The 23912-nt window shown below is 45.4% G+C and overlaps 1 protein-coding gene across 1 annotated transcript in view; it reads right to left on the reverse strand.

Moving 5' to 3' along the window:
• The window catches only part of LOC311488302 (contactin-associated protein-like 5), a 76708-nt gene extending 53261 nt beyond the window's left edge, over nt 1–23447 (reverse strand). Inside the window, exons 1-3 of the mRNA XM_084544929.1 lie at nt 23352–23447; nt 7414–7524; nt 5838–6031 (exon numbers count right to left, since the gene is read on the reverse strand). Coding sequence (XP_084401055.1) covers nt 5838–6031; nt 7414–7524; nt 23352–23424 — 378 coding nt within the window. The 5' untranslated portion in view covers nt 23425–23447. The remainder of the gene's footprint in view (nt 1–5837; nt 6032–7413; nt 7525–23351) is intronic.
• Nucleotides 23448–23912: the final 465 nt, after the last annotated feature.

The following is a 23912-nucleotide window of genomic DNA, read 5'->3' on the forward strand; positions in this document are numbered from 1 at the left end:
ATGAGGACGCCAGTCAGACGGGCTTCAGGACGACCCTGACGACAGTAATGACATTTTTTAAATAAATAAGGTGGAAAGATCAGCCATAACATTATGACCACCTTCCTAATATTGTGTAGGTGACTCATCAGAGAATGGACATGGGCCTTCTGAGGGTGTCCTGTTGTTAGTGGGGGGCCTTTGAGGGGAGGGGCCTCTGTGGATCATCCCACAGATACTTGATCAGTTTGGGATCTAGTGAATTTGGAGGCCAGGTCAACACCTTGTGCTGTTCTTCATGTTTTTTTTTTTAGTTGTTCCTAAAGTGTTTTTGTGTGTGTGTCTGTGTCAGGCTGCATCCTGCTGGGGATGGCTGCTGCCATCAAGGAGTGTCATTGCTATGGGGTGGGGGTGCCTGGTCTGGTCTAGGTGGGTGCTACATGTCTAAGTAACATCCACACCAATGAATGCCAGGTCCAGAAGTTTCCCAGCAGAACATTGAACTGTCACAAGATGGTTTAAATGTTATTCACTTCTCCTGTCAGTGGTCATAATGTTGTGGCTGATTGGTGTAAATATCAATAGCAGTGTGCGCTAACATTAGCTCATGAGCTAAATGTAATTTAGTTTTGCAGGAAACTGAATTACCAGACATAAACCCTGGATCAGTCCTGATGATCTGACTGCAGGTTTGTTTTTTACAAACATTGACCAGAGGCTCGTTTTTATTCCCAGTGACACTCGGCTAAATGGAACTAGACCAATGTGAAGCGCTAATAGTTAACAAAAAGGGACTCTTTAGCCTTCATGCAAACACATTTTAACTCCCATTAGATTCCCATCTACCTGAACTAGCAGCAAATGAATGCTGAACCCCCCCTTGGGGAGGAGAATTTGTTTCACACATTTATTCAGAGCTACATTAAAAGAGATTTTTAAATAAGGCTTTGCAAGGATAATGAAGGATAATATGGACTCCCTGCTGGAACGTCTCTCTCTTCCCACCTATGAATATTTGCAGCTAATTCACGATGGAGCAGATTGCAAATATCATCCAGGGATTTAGATGTGAAACAGGAGCTCTGCCGTTTTTAAGGAGCTAACTTTAAATGTAGACGAAGAAGACGAGGATGTCAGGAGCATTACGACTCAGTCCTTGTTTGTGTTTAACACACATGAGGCAACAAAAGTCCACAAAGCTTCCACAGACAAGTCATTTTCACTGATTTCCTCCCCTGGCTGCACTAATTAGCTTATTATCAGCTTTTAGGAGAAGAAAGACGTCCTCGTGCTCCGCCGGCTTTTCTCTGAACACTCCCACAGACAGAAGAGCGACAGGAACACACAGTGATGTCAACACAGACGTCGGCTTCAAAAAAACTACAAAAAACAAACAAAAAAACAGGCGAGTGACTCATTAAAGAGAAACTAAGTTAAGCAAACTAAACTTGTGAATGTGTGCAGAGGGAGGAGAGCCTATAAATATGGATGTTTGTTCAGAGTCTCCAGTTTTATTGGTGCATCACATACGTAGCATCCAGCGCTGGACAATACAAGCACGTAGCTTTGTTCATTGTTCAGTGGCTCGGTAATTTCTTCTATTAAATTACTTTAGAGGAGTGTTTTTCAACCTTGGGGTCGCGACCCCACGTGGGGTCGTCTGGAATTCAAATGGGGTCGCCTGAAATGTCTAGTAATTGATAAAAAAAATTACTGATGAAAATATTTTTTTTAACTAATTATTATTCTTTTTAAAATTATGATTAAAAACACCACACACAATCTTAAACAACTGTATTCTTTCAATTTTCATGAATATAAATCGAGTTCAAAATAAAATATCTGCACTGGTGCATCTTGATTGACGGCTGCGATCACGTGACTGCACAAGCGACAGCTATCCGTCATATGACAAAGCTCATTAGTGATTACATTCACGAGTGCCAGTGGAGGAATTTATACGCATTTTGTGAAGTGTTCAGCAGCTGAATTTTTGCTGCAGTGCTGTTTTGATTCGGTTCTGCAGTAGTAGTGTAAAACGCGGATCTTTTGAGGGATTCAGATCACTCCGAGTCAATATGAGCCGGGTTGTGCGAGTCACTTGAGTCACTTGATCCAAAATGGCCCGATTGCAGCGGTGGCGTCTCCTTGCTCACTTGATGGAATCCTAATTAACTTGGGGCTGTAGCAGGAGCCGTCTCGTCCTCACTTGAAATGTCTTTGCCAAAATGACCAATAAAATTGCCTATTTTAATAAAATTAAAAATTTGCTTTGAGGGAATAAGTACATTTTGACCAGTGGGGTTAAAAATACAGTTGTAAAGACAAGCTCACTGTAACTGTACATGTGATCAGGGAAAATAAAATGTCACTGTGCAGTAATCTGGATACTCTGTATTTGCAACACAGTATAACAAACATGATCAAAAACTAATACTAGAAAAAATTACTTTAGAGGAACGTATCTGTGGAGGAACATATCTATACAGCAGATCTATTCTTCTGCAGGATGACGTTCACCTCCTCAGAAACTACAACAGCTGTGACTGATCTGAAATCACGTCCTCATCCAAGTCTCTCAGAAAATCCTCCTCCTCCTCCTCAGGTCATCCGCTCCAACTCCAACTCAGGTGACTTATATTTTAGCGACGTACTGACAGAACGATGCCGACACAGGTATAAATGCTTATAACGGGCAATGATTTGATCAGGAAAGCTTTTCTCTAATCTGATCCATTCACCAGAGGCCTGCAAAGCTTAACGCACGTGTTCATTCTCCCCAGAGGATGAATCCTGATGAATCTGGTGTCTTGTCTCATCGTTTCAGTTTAAAACAACTAAAAGTCAGATGTGTTTACCGGGTGCAGTCATGCTCCCCAGAGGCTAAACGTTTCCCACTTGTGACACTTCAAGGAGTTTTTATTTCCCCTCAACCACCGGCCGACGTTTTAACGGTGCAATTAAAAGATCTCCTAATCCGTTAAGAAGAATGTTGGTCAGAGTCTCACGGGGACCTCCATCACACATTCTATTCAAGCCAGAACAAATTACGACTTTAAAATAATTGCATTTATTTTTCTCTTTAAATCTTCAGCAGGCTCATTAACAGTTCCCGTCCACCTTCGACCCAGCTAATTTTTTGTTCCGTGCAGCTAATTTGGCCGAGCTTTAGCTGCGAGCGGCTGAGAGCTAGCAGTCGCACCGGCAGCTGCTGCTCGCTCATTAGCTGCCCTCGGTTCAGTTTCTGACAGTAAGCTGTTACCTTTGAGCTTCCAGACGGATGTGAGTCGCTTCTGCCAAAAGGTCCCGCTGAACGCCGGAGTTAGTCATCTTGTGTGTGAGTTTCATTAGAGGCCGCAGACAAACTGGCTGCTAATCATTGCTATTCATCCTTCACATGAACACCAAAGCAGAGCGCCGGGAGCCTGAGCGAGCCTGAGCGAGCGTGCGTTTAACACACATCAGTAAATATAAAGACCATTCACGCCCCGTTTAAACGCTTGCCAGGTCCCAGAGGAGGGTGCCTGTTCTGGCTGGGGTGGCTGCAGCGCCGTACGTCCCGGATGAGCCGTTACAATCTGAATATTTAAAAGGAATCCAGCGTCTGTTTTCTCCCTCTCATGGGGCAGTCACAAAGGGCGATAGCTGCAGGTCATGTTGCCTCGTCTTCTCCCTGCACAGCAGCTTCATTTCATCTCTCAGACATAATGATGAGACCTGGCAGCGGGAGGAAGACGCTCCCAGCTCTTCGTCACGATAATCCAACAAATCAGCCGCTCGGTGAACTTTAACATAAACCAAAAACTTAGGTTTGAGGAACCTTACCATTCTTTCACATCTTTTTTTTCCTTCCTCCACTAATTAAAGTTCTTTTGTTCATCTCTACAACAACAAACCAAGAGTTTGCATCATGTTTTTTCCAGAGGCTTCATGAAATCCTCCAGCAGTGGCACGCTCTGCAGAGTCATGCTTTCTGAATCCACGAGACGTTCACATCGGCATCTGCTCAAATCTGTGACCGAGCTGAACCCAGAAAACAGCAGAGACTCTGTAATCCCCACATGACATGAGTCATCGTTAGAGGAGCAGGACGACCTGATCCAGCTCCGTCCGCTGCTCTTTGGACGACTAGGCCGCGATATGATTTCAAAGTCAGTTTACGCCTCGCTGGAAACTATGAGCTGGTCTTAATCTGCTGCTGCTGCTGCTGCCTCTCACCAACAGGCTCATTAATCGGCTACTGGTGTCCTGTTTTAACGCCATTTCACTGAAAACTATAACTAACGTCGGCATTAGTTCCAGAGGTTTGTGGCGTCTCCTCCATCTTCTCCCTCTAGTTTCTCATCTTTCCTGCGTCTTTGGATTTAAAACGACGACAGAGAAGAGCAGGACAGAAGCAGTCAGCTCTCAGTCCTGACGTTAACAGAGGGAATAACGGTGTCCAGGATTAAATATATTAAACACTGGAGGATCACTCTGACTGGAGTCAGTCCTGGAGTTTGTGGGAACTACTTTCAGACGCGTATTAACACATGAGCTGTAAACAGCGTGCTGCTGCTGCTGTGTGTGTGGTTGCTGGGTCTGTGGAGGAAGGTTCAGGCTTCATCGGGTCTCTTTCCTACATTTTAATGTGTTTTAAATAATCAATTTTTAAATAGGTGAAGGAGGATAAATAATTCAGAGCAGACACATTCTTAGGCCTCACATCTCTCTCTCTCTCTCTCTCTCTCTCTCTCTCTCTCTTTTAATTTCAACACAATGAAAAAAAGATCACTTTGCAGCAGTGACACGCCAGTGGGCAACTACACACTGCTAATTGGACTGCCAAGTAGAAAAACACTCTGAAAACACAGTTTAACATCTTGTTGGCAGCCTGTGACATAACTGGGGCAAACACAATAAAGATTTAATGGCACGTGCCACGGTGGGGCCATTTCCTCGGACTGAATCATTGAACAGGACGCCATAACCTGTGGTCACATCACACACAGGAGACAGAGGGCCGCCGTAATCATGGCGTCCACGCTGGGACACGTCCCACGCCTACAAACCTGTGAGGATGTTATCTGACCTGCGGTGTCATCGATAGATACTCCACAGAGAGCCGACGCTATCTCATGTGACACCGGGCTAAATGTTATTCTCACTATCAGTGTTTATGATCCCAGCCTGGAAATGGAAAAGACACCAGAGTCACAGAGAGCTTCCTATATATCAGCTCCATAACGCTTCATTTACAGATATTTCAGTTTCAAAACTATTTCACTTACTCATGACCTCTAGTTTCTCATCTTTCATCCAGCTCCTCTCTGTCCTCTTTAAATCCAGTCAGCTTTCAAAACCCTGACGCGTTGAGTCTCCATCACACGTGGACTAATCAAGAAGGTTCGTCTCGTGAATCCAGGTTCACAACATTTCTCATGAGAGGATCCAGGAGCTCTATATTTTTTTTTAAGCCCATCCCTAAATATGACACCATTATTTTTCCATTCTTCGATGAATAAATTCTTATTTAATTCCTGACTAAATCTTAAAAGTAGACTGATACGCTGAGGTTTTCAAAGCAGAGAGAAAATGTTAACAGTACCCTGAACCACAACTTGACATTTCAATATTTTAAGTAGTGATTCCACAATCAAGTTAAGTAGTGACCTTTAGAGGAAGGCTAGCTCCGCCTCTAAGTCTCAGTTAGATTACTGAACGCTGTGCTGTAGCGCTGGAAAATACACAAATATCAAAGTGGCATCAACACTTTTTCTCAGCAAAGCAGCGTCTGAGTGAAGTTTATTCCTTCAACCTTGAAGCTTCTGGACACATCCCAGAGTCTCCTTCTGGACTCAAACTGCTGACTGACTCACCGCCACTCCGTCCTCGTGCCGGTACTGTTTCCAGGCCCGGCCCGTGTCGCTGTAGAGCAGCAGGTAACTGCTGACCCAGTCCCAGCTGTCAAAACGTCCCTGCGTGGCCACAGCCGTCACCTCCATCTGCTCCCTGAGGTCCACCTGGAGCCAGGGCTCTTGGTCGGTCACCATGGGAGACCAGCCTCCTGCCCCTGAAAACACAGACGTAAGGAATCAGTTAAACCTGGTTCTGTGGACGGACGGATGGTTGAGGATGAAGTCCAGCAGCGAACCAGCTGAGACCTGAGCTTTTGTCTGGTATGCATTTTTAATTTCTCAAAGGTATTTGGGATTAGTAGGATCTAAGAAGTATAAAAACTAAGCATCATCTGTGAACAGGAAGTAGTTTAAAAACAAAATGTCCTCAAATGTGGACGTGGGGATTATTTCACTGTATATTACAATAAAGTCAGCAACGTGTAACAAAATATAAATTATTTAATATAAATATATTGCAAACAATAAAGTCCCAATGTCCTCAAACGAGTACTTGCTAATTAGTGATGTTATAGCTTGTTACTATTGACAGCATTTGTTAAATGTGTGTCATCGCAAACTAGAAAAGTCAATAAGCATAAATAAAAAAGTTTAATCCGTAGTATTTGATGAGGTTTTGTACCTCGTCCACTTTTGTAGAATGAATCTGATGATATGCTCGCTATTGTGTTTTTACACTGATTAGTGTAGTGACACTTTGCTTCCACTAGTTGGCAGACAAAATGTCTACTTATGAGGACAACAGGACTAAATGAAGCAGAATGCAGAAGAAGATGCCACAAACCTAAAACTTAATGTCCACATATGAGGACGCAGGGCCTCAGGAGGAAAACTTTGGTTCCCACCACCACATCCACCATGATGATAGCAGCTCCATCCACACACTAGCAACATATATATTTATATGCTCCGATTGTTGAACTTTGTTGAAATATAACATAGGGTTACCTCGGCAACCAAAGGCCGGGACATCCACTAGAGACGACTAGTGTCGGCTACAAAGACATGGACAGCCAGAGCCATCTTGTTCTATATTTACTGGAGCATTTAGGATTTAGGAGTTTATAATTCTTTAACTAGATGGTTTTACATTATCTGATGTATTTATATTTATTTCTATTTGTATATATCTTTTCTGTGCCCTGTTTACACAGTCTGTTTATTGTTTTTATTGAGTTAATATATCTAGTCCAGAAACCACCTGATAATACACCTGACCATACTTCCTGCATGTGTATGTGTTGATTCTCACATGTATATTTTCCATTTAAAGTATTTAAATTGTCCTTCTCAGTGTGTTTCTTGAGGACCCTGATGAAGTCGTTCCATCCTCTGCTGCTGCTGGACTCTCTGCAGCGTCCCTGTACCTGTATTGTTTGCAGTTATTTGTAGAACGTGTTTTGTCCCAGAGCCACATCCAAACAGAGGAACATGCAGCTTCAGAACACATTCGTCACCGTCGTCAGAGAGCGGCCCGTACGACCTCGACCGTCACCGTTTACTGGAAACACTTAGAAGCAGCGGGGGGCGTACTCACCGTCTCTTCTGTTGAGCTTGGCGTTGTGAGCGGCGTAACTGGCCGAGGACTGAGAGGAGCTCTGAAAGGAGGCATGTGGTAGCGCTGACACCAGGGGACCATTGCAATTATCTGGGAAAGAAAACAAACAGAAAACAATTCAGACGGCGTTATCGTTGCCGCGTTAAAGCTCGACGCCGTACTTGGACTTATTCAGCTGACAGTAATAACACAAGCTGCATCCAGGAGCAGTTAAACACACTGGTTCAGAGAGCAGCGCTGCCTGTCAGCGGGCGGGTTTTAAAGTAAGAATTGGAGAAAAATAACAGGGCTGCCTCACTTATCCAGTTCTCAGATGCTCCAACAGTCTATTAACCCATGCAGTGACCCCTGGAAAGTGCAGAGAAACGCCGAGGCTCCTCCTGTGTTTATGTGTGTGTTCTTTCTAATCCCACATTGTGAGATTACATCACATCCAACAGGCAGGAGCAGATTAAGAGTCCAGTGATCTGAAGCTGTCGGTCTCATCTCGGCGTGAGCCAGAGCTGCCTGCCACGAGAGCAGCGAGTCTTACAACAACATCCTCTTCACGCTTCGGCTTCACTCCAGAGAAGAGCTGCATTAAGACCTGTGTCTGAGAACGTGATGAGAACTGGCACCGGCCTGATTACAATTATCCCTCCACTCCCTCCCTCCATCAGCGAGCACTCCAGCGCTCTGAGCGAGCGAGGGGCCTTTTGTTTGGGGACGGATTCTGAGCACATCTGGAGCTGCGATTGGCCGTCCATCTGGATGATGAGAGCGCCGCCGAGCTGACAGCGTGCGCCCGCTCTCCTTTTGGGTGTCCCGCTGAATTCGGTCTGACCTGATTTGACTGCGCTCAGATCGCTCGCCAAGAGATTTTTTCTAATCCTGATTTCAAGTGTGACTAAAGTGGATCAAGCTGTTTTGTCCAAGACTCAGAGTAAGGCTGAGCTGCAGTGCAGTTGCAGATGTTCATCGAGGGGTGGGGGGCTGGGAGGGGGGGTTGAGGATGAGAACGCTGGCAACTTAACACTCCACAAGAACTGCTGTTACGCAAGTCACTCTGTTAATCTGTCAAAAGTCTCCCTGATCCTGCGTTTGATCCCTCAGAATAACTTTCTGCTCGCTCACCTTTCTTCCAGCCTCTGGTAGGAGAGGCAGAGATGAGAGCAGCACCTCCGAGGCCTGGTTAGTCGCTCTGCTCCTTCATTCAGTCGACCCAATCAAAATCAGACCAAGACAGCTTTGAAGATGTGAAACAAACCAGAATTGTGATGTTCTGACTCACGTTCTCCTGTTGGCAGGTGGAGTGGAGTGAAGTGCTGCCTCCATGTGCAGAATGAGCATCTGACAGAGCCTCCTGCTGTTGTTTAGAGCTCTGGTCCGGAGCCAGATGCCCGGCTGTCAGTCAGGAAGACTTATGGACGGAGGATGATTTGTCTGCAAAGCTGCTCCTTGGCCTGCGGGATAACTGACAATCCTCTCAAGCCGACTCACGGCCTCGGAGCGAAGCTCAGGGCGGCTCCGACGTTAGAGCCAAACCAACCCAGACTTGCATTTGAATGCACGGCCATAAACACATGCACACGAGTGTTGGCAGAGAGGGAACACTTAATCTCTCTTGAAATCAAAAGTGCATCAAGCGCTGTGGAAGGAGAGGCATCGGCGGCAGACTCAGGGAGGATGATGTGTTTCTGAGCAGACCTCCAGAGGTTATCATGGACTCTGCTGGGGATAGGAAGAGAAGATGGAAACACCTGACCTGAAATAAACCTGACCGCACTCACCAGGTCACATCTAGAGCCAATCATTGGGTTTCTATGTTGATCACGTGTCAGACCAAGTCATCAAGTCGTAGTAAGATGCGTCATATGTGTTGAGACCATGAGACTGAAAACATCAGACTTTATGGACAAGAACAGAATGGTTCTGAGCTCAGTGGAGCGTTGGATCTGCCAGAAACAGAACATAAGAAGAAGAGAACAACTCTGAATCCATTCATTAGAGCAGTGGGGCCCATGGTTTTTCTGCCAGCCCCCCTTTTTGTAGAAAAGAACATGTTTCCTGTCCCCCCACGTGGACGGACAGACACGCTGTCCCGCTTTAAAGCTGCAGACACAGAGTGATTTCTATGAACCTTGTACAATATTTGAACTCAAACCTAATATTTTAATGGACCCTCCAGCCGCCTGAACCTGAACGTTTGCCCACATTCACTCTGTCCACTGAGAATTCAATAAAGTCCTCAGTGTGGACAGAGACAGAGACAGTCCTGGAGCTTAGATTGACCTGCCGGCTTTAAAGCTGCCTTTAAGTTGGTTATGATTAAACTTCACATTGAGTTTGATTCATTTAGGAGCAGACAGTAAACGGCTCAAGGTCTCCTCTCTCTGACAGTACGCAGCATCTGAAGACAACAACTCTGAGTGTTTTCATTTTTAAAAAAAACATAGATTTCTTTTGTTGTGATGCAACAAACTTCCAACTCCAGCTAAATACCGTATAGGAGGCTGAACTCTGTCAACCCCAATATTTATAGCACCAGGAGTGTGTCCGTGTCCTTCACGCTGTATAATAATGACATTGGGGCTCGGTGGCACAGAGCAATGAGCTCCAGTACGTCAGGCTTGGCTACACAGACAGTCCTTAACAAAAGGATCACTTTCTTTGTTGGTTCCTGCCCTTTGTACGGCCACTAGCTGCCCGCCAATAAAACACACACAGAATATTAGCGCTGTTATCCTTTAAGGCCGCTCATAACCTTGGACTCTTTTCATTTTAGAGGTTCTCCTTCTCCCCCGTATGAATGCAAACACGTGAGCTCTCCCTCTCCTCTCTGTCCTCATTCAATCAATATCTGTGTTCATATGGAAGGAAAATCTGTAATTAACTTTGCATAAATAATCTTCTGAATTCAAGGGCACCTGGTGGAGAGTGAAACGGAGACACGGCTGCAGGTTTACGTCCTGTTCATTATCGGCCGTGCTCCACGCTGACCTTCCCCCGAAGAACAAACTACATGCTGCTAAAGAATAAGGAATCTGATTCATACGTGACGACAAAGTGCCTCTCGATGCACACGTGATGTTCTAAGCTTCAGCTCCAGAGGCATCGCTGCCTCCTAAGCCATATCAACACGGCTCGCCACATACCAGGAAGTTTCAGTCTCTGGAAATAATGTACAAACAGTTGGATATGAAAAAAAGAATTGCCAAAGGGATTTGGTAAAAATAGAGCATGTATGAGGGATAGAGAGGCGGAGCGGAGCAGAGCGAGCTCCTCAGTCTCATCTGATCCTTCTCGCCGCGTGGATCAAACCCAAACCCCATTAAAGCCACAGCTGCCCAATCAGACGGCGACGAAACGGCGAAAACCAACATTCAGTCGTTTTATTGGAGTCTTAAAGACGCAGCGCCACACGGCAGCTTCCCTCTGATTTACTGTCTGTATGGACGAGCAGAGTCAAGTGTTAAATATTCAAACAGGCTCCATGTGTCTTTGTATTTTATTGTTTGGTTTGTTTGAGTCACGCCCCTCTGCACCCTGGTGGCCAGGCTGTGGTAGTACAAGTGTCTGTGGGGGGTTTGTGGGATCAACTGCCCCCGTCATGTGGATAAATGTCTGGAGGGAGAGGATGGAGAGGAGGAAGAGGAGGGGGAGGATGGACAGGATAGCTCCCTGAACTGATTTAATTCATTTCATTTCGAGGTTTTTGAAACAACTTGTTCGTGGCGTCTCCTCCATCGTCTCCCTCTAGTTTCTCGTCTTTCTTTGCGTCTGTCCAGCTCTTCTCAGCCGTCAGACTCATTAAATGCTCTCAGAGTTGGAGCTTCTGTGAGCTCTCTTGACATTTGTTGTGTGAAACTGCTCTCATGAGACTGCAGCGAGATTTCTAACGAGAGGATGCAGGAAATGAATTTAAACTGATCAGAGCATTTTATGAATCAGAATCAGATCTTTCAATTTGAGACTGATTTAAATCTGAAAGTGGATCTTTAAAACCCAGCCCTAACGGAGACGACGCCACTCTTCGGCTCCAGTAGCTCACATAATGTCTGACCCGTCTCCTTTTTATCTTTTCCTAACATGTAAATAATGTAAATGAACCGTTTGTTTCTCAGATATCTTTCTCCACGTGACGTTGAGGAGACGAGTCTGTAAAACACTGACCGGCTGCAGGAGCCTGATGTTCTGCATGTGTGTGCAGAGCTGAAGCCAATTTCCAACAGCGGTCCCTCGATGGGCATCAGTAAGAAGTCATTAAAACATTTATCACTGTTTATAATGCTGTGGATGTAAATGGAAGCATCATTTCATTATGAAACCATCTGTTGCTTGATTGAATCATCTATTGTTAAAGGCAGGAAACCTCACGCTGTCATGTGATCACTTCATGTTCTGTATTTTTCTCTTAATCAATATTTGTTAATTAGCAGATTCATTTTTAGTCTTTGTTTAAAGACGATTCACTGTGTTTCAGCGTTTAGATGAGCTGCTTCTAAACGCTGAGGACCAACCAGAAAGACAAAGCTTCACAGCAGCATTAACGTCTGGAATAACAACAATACAGGACTAATCATTCATCCAGAAGACGTCCTTCCAAAATGGATCCAATTTAGTCCCAAACCTCCGAGCTTTGATTCACAGCGGCCCTCTGAAACACTCTTTGTGTTTTTTACTTGATAAATGAGCTGAAGGATTTATCAGAGCCGTCATCTATCAGCGTCCTCTGACTGATTATTCTGATTAATTCTGTCAGCATCACAGGGAAACAGATTATTCAAAGTAGAAAATGTGGAGCTCCTCGGCTCTCCTCACTGCTGGTAGTACGCTGTAGTGACAAACATATCAAACACACACTGCCCTCCTCACCCAAGCATCCACATGTAGACATCCACATGCTCAGAGTCCAGCTCTAATTTCACTAACGAAGACGAAAAGTATTCATCAACGAGCATTATTTCTGTGACAAACTAATATCTGATGGTAAAACTATGAGGGAACGTAAATGAGACGAGCCTAGGATGGTATCTGATGTGTTAAGTGTCTGAATATCCTGTCATGTGATTGGATAAGAGCCGTTAGCCTGATCTCCTCAGTTAGCATTAGCTACCAAAACTAGCTAGCTGCTACAAGGCCTGTGGCTACAAGTGAGGAGAAAGGATATGAAATTTGAAGGAGCAGCACAGTGATATAAAGTACTTAGATGAGACTAAGTTAAGTTCATATGAAGAGCTACGAGCTAAGCTAAGAGCTACCAATGACCTTTGACCGCTGGAGGTAGGAGGAGTCAGACAAAGATGGAGACGAACAGAGACAGATAGACAGACAGATAGATAGATAGTAGTTCCATCTCTTTTTTATACATTTCCCTCCACTCAAGGAGAACGAGGTGACATGAGCTGTAGTGACGGCCGTGTCGGTGCAGGATCAGAGGTCTGGTTCATACCAAACCAAAAGGTCTTTTATCGTCTTTATGTGAAACTGCAACCTGACAGCTGCCTCTTGATATTAACTACATTCATATTTTTCTTTTCCTGCATTAAGGTTTCCACAGGGAGGGGCGGGACTTCACCAGCTGACCAGTTAAACAGTCGTACGTTTAGTTTATGTGGGAAGTCGTGCACCTGGAACGTCTGAGGGACAGAAATGAGAAAGTTGTCGTGATCTGATCTGTTTCCTTCTGAGGACAGAAGAACCTCCATCTATTCCACAGAAGCTGGGATTTATTTCGCCTTAACACAAATAAACAAAGTACGCAATCAAGTGGACATAATAACAGAGATTAAATCACAGATAAAACCTTTTAAAAGAAAACTTAGAGATTAAAAAGTAGCTGGACTGAGTCGTATCGTCCCCTGGCTGCAGACCACCCTGACGTTAGAGACACTATTCTATCTTAAATCGAACGAGACCAAAGAATAAACATGAACAAATACTTCTGCTCTACCTTCTGCTCAGATATATTTAACTACACGTTGGCCAGTATAACCTGCAGCTGTGTGCAGACCCCACAAGAGCAAAGGCAGAGTGATGGAGGAGGGTGCAGCAGTTAAGTCAACACAGACCACAGAGTCAATAATATCAAAGGGTACAGTGATGGTATCCGGTAACAGAGCGGCCTCAGACCTCTGTGTGGTATTGATAGAGCTTCATATGATACCGTGCATGGACTAACAGGCTTTGGGGCTCAGTGACCTCTGCTCAGCCCTGGGCCGGGGGGGGGGCGGGGGGGCCGAGGGGGGCCGAGGTATCGGCTGACAATTAGTTCCAAACGTTGGCTGAATTCAAGGAAGCACTCGTCAATACAAGTGATTGAGAAACACGGGAGCGGTTTACTGTAGCACTTCATTTCTCTGAACACTGCATATAATCTAAAGGGACCCAGAAGCATTTACAGGCAGCCTGCGGGATGACTTATCGACAGCTTTAGTGATTACACACGTCTCATCTGCCAAGCATTAATTATTCAGCCTTCATTCAGGAACGGGCCGAGACGGGAAACGTGATCATTTTCTCTTGGATTATTGGATTTCTGGAAGCATTTTACACAACAGCCGGGTAGAGACAAGGTGATAGCGGGTTAACATGTTGTCCACAAAGGGTCCAATAATGGACAACAACGAGGAACGACCCGGAGGCCAGTCGCCATCAGGGGACGGTATCTATTGGAAGAAAACAGCTTCGCATTGACGCGGTGATATTAGATAATAGACTCATTATTCCACTGTGTTTCTAACATGATTAGACATGTTTGATTTAAATGGAGCCAAAATAACACAACATCTAATTGCCAATTACCACAAAGCATAAATTAGTTTAATAATATTAATAAAGAGAAACATGGTTTGGGTCTGTCCCCTCGCTGCAGCAGCAGCAGTGAAGCTGAAACCTTCTTTCTGGAATTATTTTCTGTTCCTTTGTAGTTTTTTTTTCTTTTATTTAACTTCACAATAATTTTGGTGCAAGCTTGAATTAAGATTTGCATTCCCTCTGATCCACAGGGAGAGGTACGTTTGTCCAGTTCCAGCGGCTTCTGAAGGAGAGATGATGTATTTACTGTGCTGCTCACTGCTCCAGTCAAGAGGCCGAGCTGCGACGGCGTGAAGCCACGGACGGTGAAGGAAGCAGCTGCTGCAGCTCTGCCTTCATCGTCTGTCTCTGGATGAATCTGTGAACGCCGTGATGTGATGGAGCCGCGGCGGCGACGACGCTGCAGAAACGTCTCCAGGAGCCGCCGCACATCACGACTCCTGCTGCTGCTGCTGCTAGCGGAGGAAACGCTGTGCTCGGCTTCAGAAGCTGCAGATGTGTTCAGGAGCTTTGATATTACACCGACTGTAACACACACTCACGACCCCTGCATGTAGTGCTGCACCAAGTGTATAATCATAAGGACGAAAGGAGCAGCCGCGGCTACGCTACAGCCGGACTCAATCAGCCTCAGCAGCAGGCGGTCGCTTCCTAATAACACAGTGTAAAGAGCCAGATTAAGCAGCTCCATTTACGAGCTCTTCTAGTTATCTACCTCGCCTCAACGACGCAGTCACGGCTGAGGGTGCGCCGACACACACCGCGCTCAAAGCCACCGCCACAGTGCCGTAGAATAAGAGAGAGAGCTGAGCCTCGGCCCCCGGGATCAGACGGACACTCAAAGGATGGACGCTAGAAAAATCAGATAACAGAGAGCGATGTGGACGAAAGGCTTCTCTGCTCCTCATGAACACATCACGATCAATATCAAATCATACAGTGTGAACATGCAGCAGGTAATCACACAATGTAATTACATCAAATAATGAAGCGCTACGCAGACTGTGAAATCCAGCCGCTGTGAGCAGGCCTTGGGATTTCACCCCCTTTAATTTAACAGCCAGTTTGTTCTTTCTGCCGTCTGAAGGATTTCTCTTTTTTTCATATTATTCTTTTTGTCTCATTTTTCATCGGCGTCCCTGCTGGTTTTTGCATCCATCTTATTGGCACAGTCGATATAAAGTGGGTGTTGATAATCCTTTCAGACCCTCTGCCAGTAACACGGAGAATAAATCGAGGGTGAAACTTACAGACTCCTCAGCAATCTGAAGCATATTCATTGCAGTCTATAGATTTGGAATTTGGTGCAGCATCAGTGTGTGACCGCTGCAGCTGGAAATGGAAAGGCCTCCACTGGCGCCGCACGCATCGCAATAATAGATTTATTTCAATTCCTGAGAGACAAGGCAGAAATTATTCCTCTCAATAGTCTGATATCGTGTGTCATTGGATTTTCTTCTCCACAATTTAAAGACTTCTGAAGACGGAGACCTGACGGAGACCTGACGGAGACGGCGGCGTGGAGGGTTAATAGCTTTGCAGCCACTGAGGGAGGAAGAATAATCATCAACAGTAAGACATCATGTAAATTAGTTTATTGTCAGAGGTTTTTAAAAACTGCTCTGGAAGAGACAAAGCTTCATTTTAGAACCAATAATTAAAAGTTTCAAATATTTAAAATGAATAATCAGTGAGTCTGATTTATTTCTGGTTATTAACTTTAAACAAATGAAGCTAATCTGTGTCACGGTATCAGATCACACGCTGTGACTTCACCACCAACACTTCATGCGTCCAGATAATCAATGGAAAACCTCAAACACAACAACGTCCCCGAGCTCTAACCGAGAGGCGCTGCGTCCCGTCTGGGGACACGGCAGGGACAACAGCGGGGACGGGACCAGGCTGGGGACACGGCAGGGACCAGGCTGGGGACAACGGCAGGGACCAGGCTGGGGACAATGGTGGGGACCAGGCTGGGGGGACTCGAAATACTCTATTTACACAGTTTAGCCAAATAAACACGCAGCCTTCAGCGGCCGGGCTTTTTATTCAGCTCTGGCGTTTGAAAATCAGGTTGTTGTGATGGAGATTGATTTGGGGGTGGATGGTGGAGGGTGGAGGGGGGGTGGTGGTGTACAGCAGCCCCCCCGAGAGCTCAACACGCGCTGCTACCAGAGAAAAACACATGCAAATCAAGAAAGTGTCTCCAGCAACTTGAAAACAAAGACACAGAATTAAAAGAATAGAAAAACCACCTCATGCTCAGAGAGAGACGAGGAACAAAGGACGTGTTTCCATGACGGACTCAGATGAGACTCAGAGCTGCTGATCATCATGAGCCTCGTTCAAACGCTGTGACGTGTTTAAAATGTCAAAGCTACAAGCTACTGCAGCTAGCTTTACGTTCTCTTCCTCCTCTTAGTCACCATTAAGATTATTTTTAGGTGTTTTTGTTCAGTAAAGGTTACACAGAATAAAAACTGCACATTGAACAGATGAATGAAAACCAGACGCACAGACGATAACTTCTGCAAATGTGTTTTAAATTACAACTGATGCAACGACAAGATAAAGAAACAAATAAATAAAAGATCAGAATAACCTGACATAAATGTGACATTTGACCATTTGATCTGATTTACTTCAAATAAATCCCAGCTGTTCTCAAAGGATGGTTTTATTCTGCTGCTGGAGCCACGGCTGAGGGCTATTAAAACATTACCACGGATAAAACGTACATGGAAGAAGATCCAGCATTAATAAGACAGAAGATCAATGAGCTTGTGTTCCACTCCGGAAAAAAATAAAACATTGGTTCACGTAAGAAAGAAAGAAACTAATCGAGTTGAACAATTAAAATGTAAATGTCCAAAGAGATCCTTTATAAGACTCATAAGACTCTAACACTGGTTGGACCACTACTAGGGCTGGGTTTGAATTTAACAACTCAAAGAGATCTTGATTTAAAAGATCTGATTCATAAAATACTCACATAGATTTTTCAAATACAAGCCATTTCCTGCATCCTCTCGTCGAGGTCGCATTAACAGATTAGTGGATGTGTGAGGGAAATGAAAGACGCATGAAAACTACAGACGTCTGGAACCAATGAGGACATTAGTCTGAAGAAAATCTCTTCAAAACTAAACTCTCTCTGAATGAACTGACAGTGACCCAGTACTGACTAGATCCAGGACCACGTTGGCGTCACAATCACCAGAGTTAACAGTTAATTGTCGTGTAAATCAGTGTATCTCTCTGCCTATAAACTGTCACTGAAGCAGAAGCTAAAGACCTGGAGATGAACCGTTAGCTGCTAATCGTCCCCTCAGGTCTCGTTAGACCAGGAGAAGATGTCAGCGAGGAGAGGAAGGTGGAGAGGAAGGTGGAGAGGAAGGTGGAGAGGAAGGTGGAGAGGAAGGTGGAGAGGAAGGTGGAGAACGCTGATGGAAACATGAAACATGTCCTCCCTGTTGGTTTTTACTCATGTGAATGGAAATCCTCCTTAAATTAATTAATTCATGTAAATCATCTCCGTCACATCAAACCACCGCAATCAGCTGATTATGTATCGACCTAATAACTGAAATAATCAGGCGTAATGAGGGTCGCCACGGCAACGGGCAGCCAGCGTCCACTTCCTCCCGGAGACGTTTCCCGTGTGTCTGCTGCTGTTAAACGCTGAGCGCTGCTCCTGCGTCAGGACGTCTCCCTGTTCTGATGCTGTTTGCTGTATTTGCATGTGTTTACAGGAGCAGCTCCGCGCTCGGCTCTCAGGAGCAAACGCACAAACATCACCTTGTTAATTTAGCTTTTTGTTTTTTCTTCTCATGAAGGAAGGCAACTATTTATTCAGGAGCAAACACAAACCCACACGGCTGCAAATGACGCTTCCAGTCATCTCTGGAATTTACTTCAAGCTGACGAAGATCAGGACGAAGAGGTCAGAGAGTGACTGTGGGATTTATACACGACAAATTACTGAGGACAGTTCTTCAGAAAACAACCAACGATGTTCTTCCTTTGATGCGGCCACATTAACCTGGATCTGATTCATCACAGAGGATTAAACTCTAAAGAGAATTACACGTTTTGTTTTTATGAAGTAGAAGGAGCTAAAGTTAAATAAAACCTGACGTCTGTCTAGATTTTATAAAACATCTCCCTGTGATGATGCTGATGTTGATGATGATGATGATGATGAGAGTAATCCCGTCCCTGCGGATGCTCAGCCTGAGATCTCCTTCCGGTTCAGTTTGCCTCTAAGACGAGGCGCTGCATGTTTAAACATGAGGAAAAGCGCCGGCGCCGCGCAGTCACACCAGCGCTCTGCCTCATTTACCTTTTGATAAACTCATCAGGCCTTGAACGTGTGCAGCCGTAGGTGTTCCCTCCCCGAGTGTCTCCTTCACGTTCATTAGTGAGGGGATCTGCAGCTGCATCGTCTCCAGCGCACGCCGCCGCGTCTCCGCCGCCTCTCCGACACGTTCAGGTGCTCGGGACGGGATATAATTACTTGTGAAGTATCTGCTCACCGAGCTAACTTGAAGCATGAAATTTTAAGTAAATATGTCTGTGTGTGTGTGTGTGTGTGTGTGTGTGTGTGTGTGCGGTGCTGCACCCTCCCGGAAACTGATTCTATCATATAAAAAATGGATGCCTGCTGAAGCGGTCTCCGCTCGCTGTGAGGGGATCAAGTGCAGCAATATTCCTCCCACAGAGCGGCGGCGGTGAGGAGCGTCACATCGGCCGCTAATGAAAGCCTTTCTCCTCGCAGCCAAAAGCAAATTCCTTCAAACCAGGCCTCCCGCCGGCCCCCGACGCGGCCCTGGCTGGCCTTATTAAGGACGGTAAAGCAGATTATGATTATGAATTAAGCCATTCGCCACCGGAACACAGACAACAGCGTTTGTGTTTGAGTTATAAATATGTAGATACGCAGCGCAGAAACAATTAGTCAGGCAACGGGAAACCGCTTCAATCAATTCACCGCGTTTGAGTTCGACTTCCAGGAAAAGTGGCAGCGCTTCTCTTTCTTCTCTTTCTTCTCTTTCTTCTCTTAGTTTACGGAGAACGTTGGAAGGACGAAGCCCCAGCGACACACATTAGTCACGTCTTATATATGGACAACGGGCGAATCAATAAGGGAAGCGGTCGTTAGCGGCGACGCTAACAAACATATTTTTATAAATCACCGTTATCAATTTCTCATTATCCTAAGTGAAAAGGTAATTACTTCTAATTGCTCAACGGCTAAAACATTTAGATGCATTCATTACTGACTTATTTTCAGACGACTCCACACACACACACACACACACACACACACACACACACACACACACAGTTTGCATTAAAAGCAGCAACCCTAAATGAGATAAGATAAAATAAGATGCTAATTCAGACGGACACAGCACAGCAGAGGGAGCTGACATCAAGAGAGAAATTTCCATAAACCTACAGATCAAAACTTGTGCGCCAAAAAAAATAAAAAATAAAATAAAAATGAATAAAATAAAAATGAAATACTAGAACATGTGCAATAACAGAAACTTTAAAAATATAGAAACATGTGTTTATGTACACGGACAGGAACGCTGCTGGGAACATCTTCAACAGTTGGCCGAGCTAAGCTAAGCTAAGCTAAGCTAAGCTAAGCTAAGCTAACTGAGCGCTCCATCACCTGTTCCTGAGCAGAATGACTCTGGTTTCCTCAGTGTTTTACTGCCTCTCAGCTCTAAACGAGTCTCGGGCCTCGTCTCTAAATAAAACCTGATTTGATGCACACGGTTTCGGAGCTGGCCGCGGCGGCGGGGGCGTTATTTATAAGGAGCCGCTAAAAATGTCCAACTCCACGTCCTGAAAACGAATAAAGAGAAAATATCAAAGCGCTGCAGAGAGGCCGGCAGTAAAGTCATTAAAAGCCTGAGCTGAAGCAGCTGGGGAATAGTGCAAAGAGCTCGATACGTTTTAAAGAAAGCACTCAACGCCAACATGATCAGTTTCCTCCCGTCCTTTTACTGATACTGCTGCAGAGCTCCCTGCGGTTTACTGTTGTCAAGACAAATCTCCTCCATGGTCAATAACGTCGTATTGTACCACAATAATAAAATAATTGATAAAGTTAAGACTTGTTTCCATGTATTTGTAAAGAGTCCATCGTGTCGGCGATCGCTGCGGAGGCCGCGTCGATACAGCGTCGGTGAGCCCCGCTGCTCGTCATCGTCTCTCTGGAGGAGAACCCAAAGAAAGTGCAGAGGGAGCTGTGAGAGGAAATGGCTGCCGTCATGTCAGCCACCTGACAGAGCAGCTATGACACATCCCTGCTCGCCTCCTCTTGTTGCTCGGCGGTAAACATGAGAGCAGCTCTTTGACCTCCAGGAGCAGCTCACCGTTTCATCTGTGCGCCGGATGTCAGAGCTGATCACGGCACACATTTGAGAAGCACATGACTGTCATAAATGACTAATGCAGCTGTCAGTTCAGCTCAGTTCCTCATCTTAACATAAACTGCTTAAAGCCCAACACAAGCCTGGTGTCACACTCGCCCTCGGAGAGTGAAGACAGACAAACAGATCAGATGATATCAGGCCTCGGGTGGATTCATTTACGGCTGGAAGACCTTTTACGTGTTTCAACATGTGGACAACGGGCAGAGGAAGGTCAGCGGGCTCCACTTCTTTTACAGTTTAGACAAAAAAGGCCTAGAAAACAACTAAAACAGAAATATGAGGCAATCGTTTAGAAATTAGTTTTTAATCCAGATTCAAGTCGCAAATTGGAAACTGGAAAGAAAGCGTGTTTTCATTTGTTCTCCTGTGATCTGAGACGCACTGAGGTCAGACACGCTGCTTTGCTTTACGCAAAACAAATAATAATAATAAAAAAAAAGGTTCATCATCTGAGGAGCATGAGAACGCTCTGGTCAGCTGGTCTGGTCTGGTCTGGTCTGGACTCTGCTGCTGATTCTCAGCCACAGATTCCTCCGAGTGAAGACGTTTAGGAACAAGAACAACATCTGACTCTGCAGCCAAGAAACATTCAGATCTGAACCATGAGATCAGAAATTAGTTTCACATTCTGATTCAGCTCTAAGTTGTTCTGAGCCAAATTGACATTTTGCCCAAATTGCAAATTGGAAAGAAAACCAGTTTATGTGTGGTCTCCTGTGGTTGCTCTGAGTGGCACCGAGGTCAGACACACTGCTGGGCTTTTATAGTTTTCTTTGTGCATAATAATAATAAAAAAAAAAAAAAAAGGTTTTATCATCTGTAAAATGAGCCCAGTTAATTTTGACAGTTAAATGTTAAACAGTAAATGTGACCAGCGACCCGTCAGCTCCTTCATTATTAAAACAAACACACCTGAACGTCTCATTCCTCAAGAACATCTGTCTCTGCATCCGTCACAAACTGAACCAAGACACATCCAGGTCTGAACCGTGACGAGTCGCGTTTGTTTTAAACTCTCACTCAGCTCTCACTGGTTTTATGCCAAATTGCAAATTGGAAAGCGAATGTGTTTCTCTTTGTTCTCCTGTGGTCTGAGTGGCACCAAGGTCAGACACGCTGCGCTGGGGTCGTGGGTTTCTTTGTGCAAAATAAGCAAAGTTTAATCATCTGATGAGCAGGAATATTCTGTGTGAATCTGACAGAATAACTATAAAAGTACAAAAATAAAAAAAATCACTGGAAGGAGAAAAAACATTCAGATCTGAACCATGAGATGAGGAATTAGTTTTACATTCTGATTCAGCTCTAAGTTGTTCTGAGCCAAATTGACATTTTGCCCAAATTGCAAATTGGACAGAAAACCAGTTTGTGTGTGGTCTCCTGTGGTTTAGGCTGCTCCGAGGTCAGACACACTGCTGGGCCTTTATAGTTATAAAACACAATGATGAGCATGAGCATCCTCTGTTACATTTAGTTAAATGTTAAAGTGAAATCTGACCAGTGACCCGTCAAAGACCTGAGCTCCCTTCAGTGTTAAAACAAACACATCTGAACGTCTCAGCACCGTGTGAAGATGAACAAGAACATCTGTCTCTGCCTCCGTCACAAACTGATGCAAACATCTGAAACCAGCGGCTGCAGAACGTACTCAGGTAAAACACTCCAGCTGTGGCGTCTTTTAATTCTAGTTTCTAGTATTTTAGTTGTCGTCACGTTAACACTCATCTACATGTTGAGTTCATCTTCAGACGCTGACTGGAGGAACAATAAAGGCAGCTAGCTGAACACAGGTCTACCCTCCAACATGATAACATCCTGTTTACTGAGGCGCTGATTCAGCTTCGTGTTGTTCTGACCAGCGAGCCTCAGCCTGACGTGGCTCCATGTGCATCAGTCTCTCTGTTGTCCTTTAATTACAACCAGCCTCATTTAGTTTGTCTTCCATTGAGGAGCAGACTCCTTCACATCTGAGAGAAGATGAAACTGTGAATGTAGCTCGAAAGGTGCCATAAATATTTGATAGCTGATCAATATGGTCCTGATGTCCACACAGCAACATGCACACGGGCCTGCAATTAAACTGCTGCACAGCTCCAGGTAGAAACAAAAAGCTCCTGATGGAAAATCACTCAGTGTTGAGGAGACGAGCGGAGACAAGCGGAGACAAGCGGAGGGATGGACACCAGCAGCTGTCTCCAACACACACACACACACACACACACACAGTTGTGACCACTCAGCACTTTTGCTTCTCCAACACACAACACATGAGCAGGAACATGTCCGGAGATTGACTCTTAACACCCCGTCCCTCGTCCTCATGGAGGCAGCGGGGGGAGCCAGAGCTCTGTCCCTCCACCGTGGAGCGACCAGCGGACCTGTTTGCTTGACCTTCAGCGCACATCCATGCCCACCGAACCATCCACAGCACAACACAGCACAACACAACACAACACAACTTGTTCATGTGCGCGGCGCTGACGCACAGGTGTGACAGGCAGGCAGCGCTCGGTCTCGGTCTCGGTTCTCCCTCTGCAGCGGGAGCACGGATCCCGGAGCCCGGAGCCGTGAGAGAACTCCGGAGCTCCGAGCAGCTTTCTGTTTCTCCGGCTGCAGAGGAGGAGGATGAGGAGGAAGAGGAGGCGACAGGTGAGCCGGAGTACTTACAGAGAGTGGCGGCGGAGGCTCCGCTCAACACGCTCAGGGTATAAAGGGAAACCATGGACAGCAGAAAAACCATCTTCCCAGCCGTGGTGGTAATTATCCCAGAGTCCGCAGAGAGGAAGGAAAGAGAGAACTGAGCAGAGGGTCCTCCTCGCTCCTCCGGCTTGGAGGGATGGAAGGAGTCTGATGTGGAGGAGCAGAACCGCTCCCACGATGGCAGCAGGCACTCCCTCACTGTGATGCAGCCTCTCTCTCTCTCTCTCTCTCCTCCTCCCTCCCTCTCCCTGTGTGTTTCGGGTTTATTGGCAGAGCAGCAGCACAGTGAAGCCCGAGCACGGCTGTAAAAACAGAACAATAGCTCAGACCCTCAGAGAGCTGCGTGTGTCCCTCCCTGCTGTATTTGCTGTATTTGCTGTATCTGCCTCAGTGCCTCCACATAACTGACTATATCATGAGATAAGAGCTGATTGTGTGTCTGGCAGCTCTCTGATGGATTCATCTCCACAGCTCGAGCTGCTGGAGCTGCTGTGTCTGTGGAGACTTTCTTATTTCTTCTTATTTTAA

The sequence above is a fragment of the Chelon labrosus genome (genome assembly GCF_963514085.1).
Source record: "Chelon labrosus genome assembly, chromosome: 5".
Classification (NCBI taxonomy): Eukaryota; Metazoa; Chordata; class Actinopteri; order Mugiliformes; family Mugilidae; genus Chelon; species Chelon labrosus.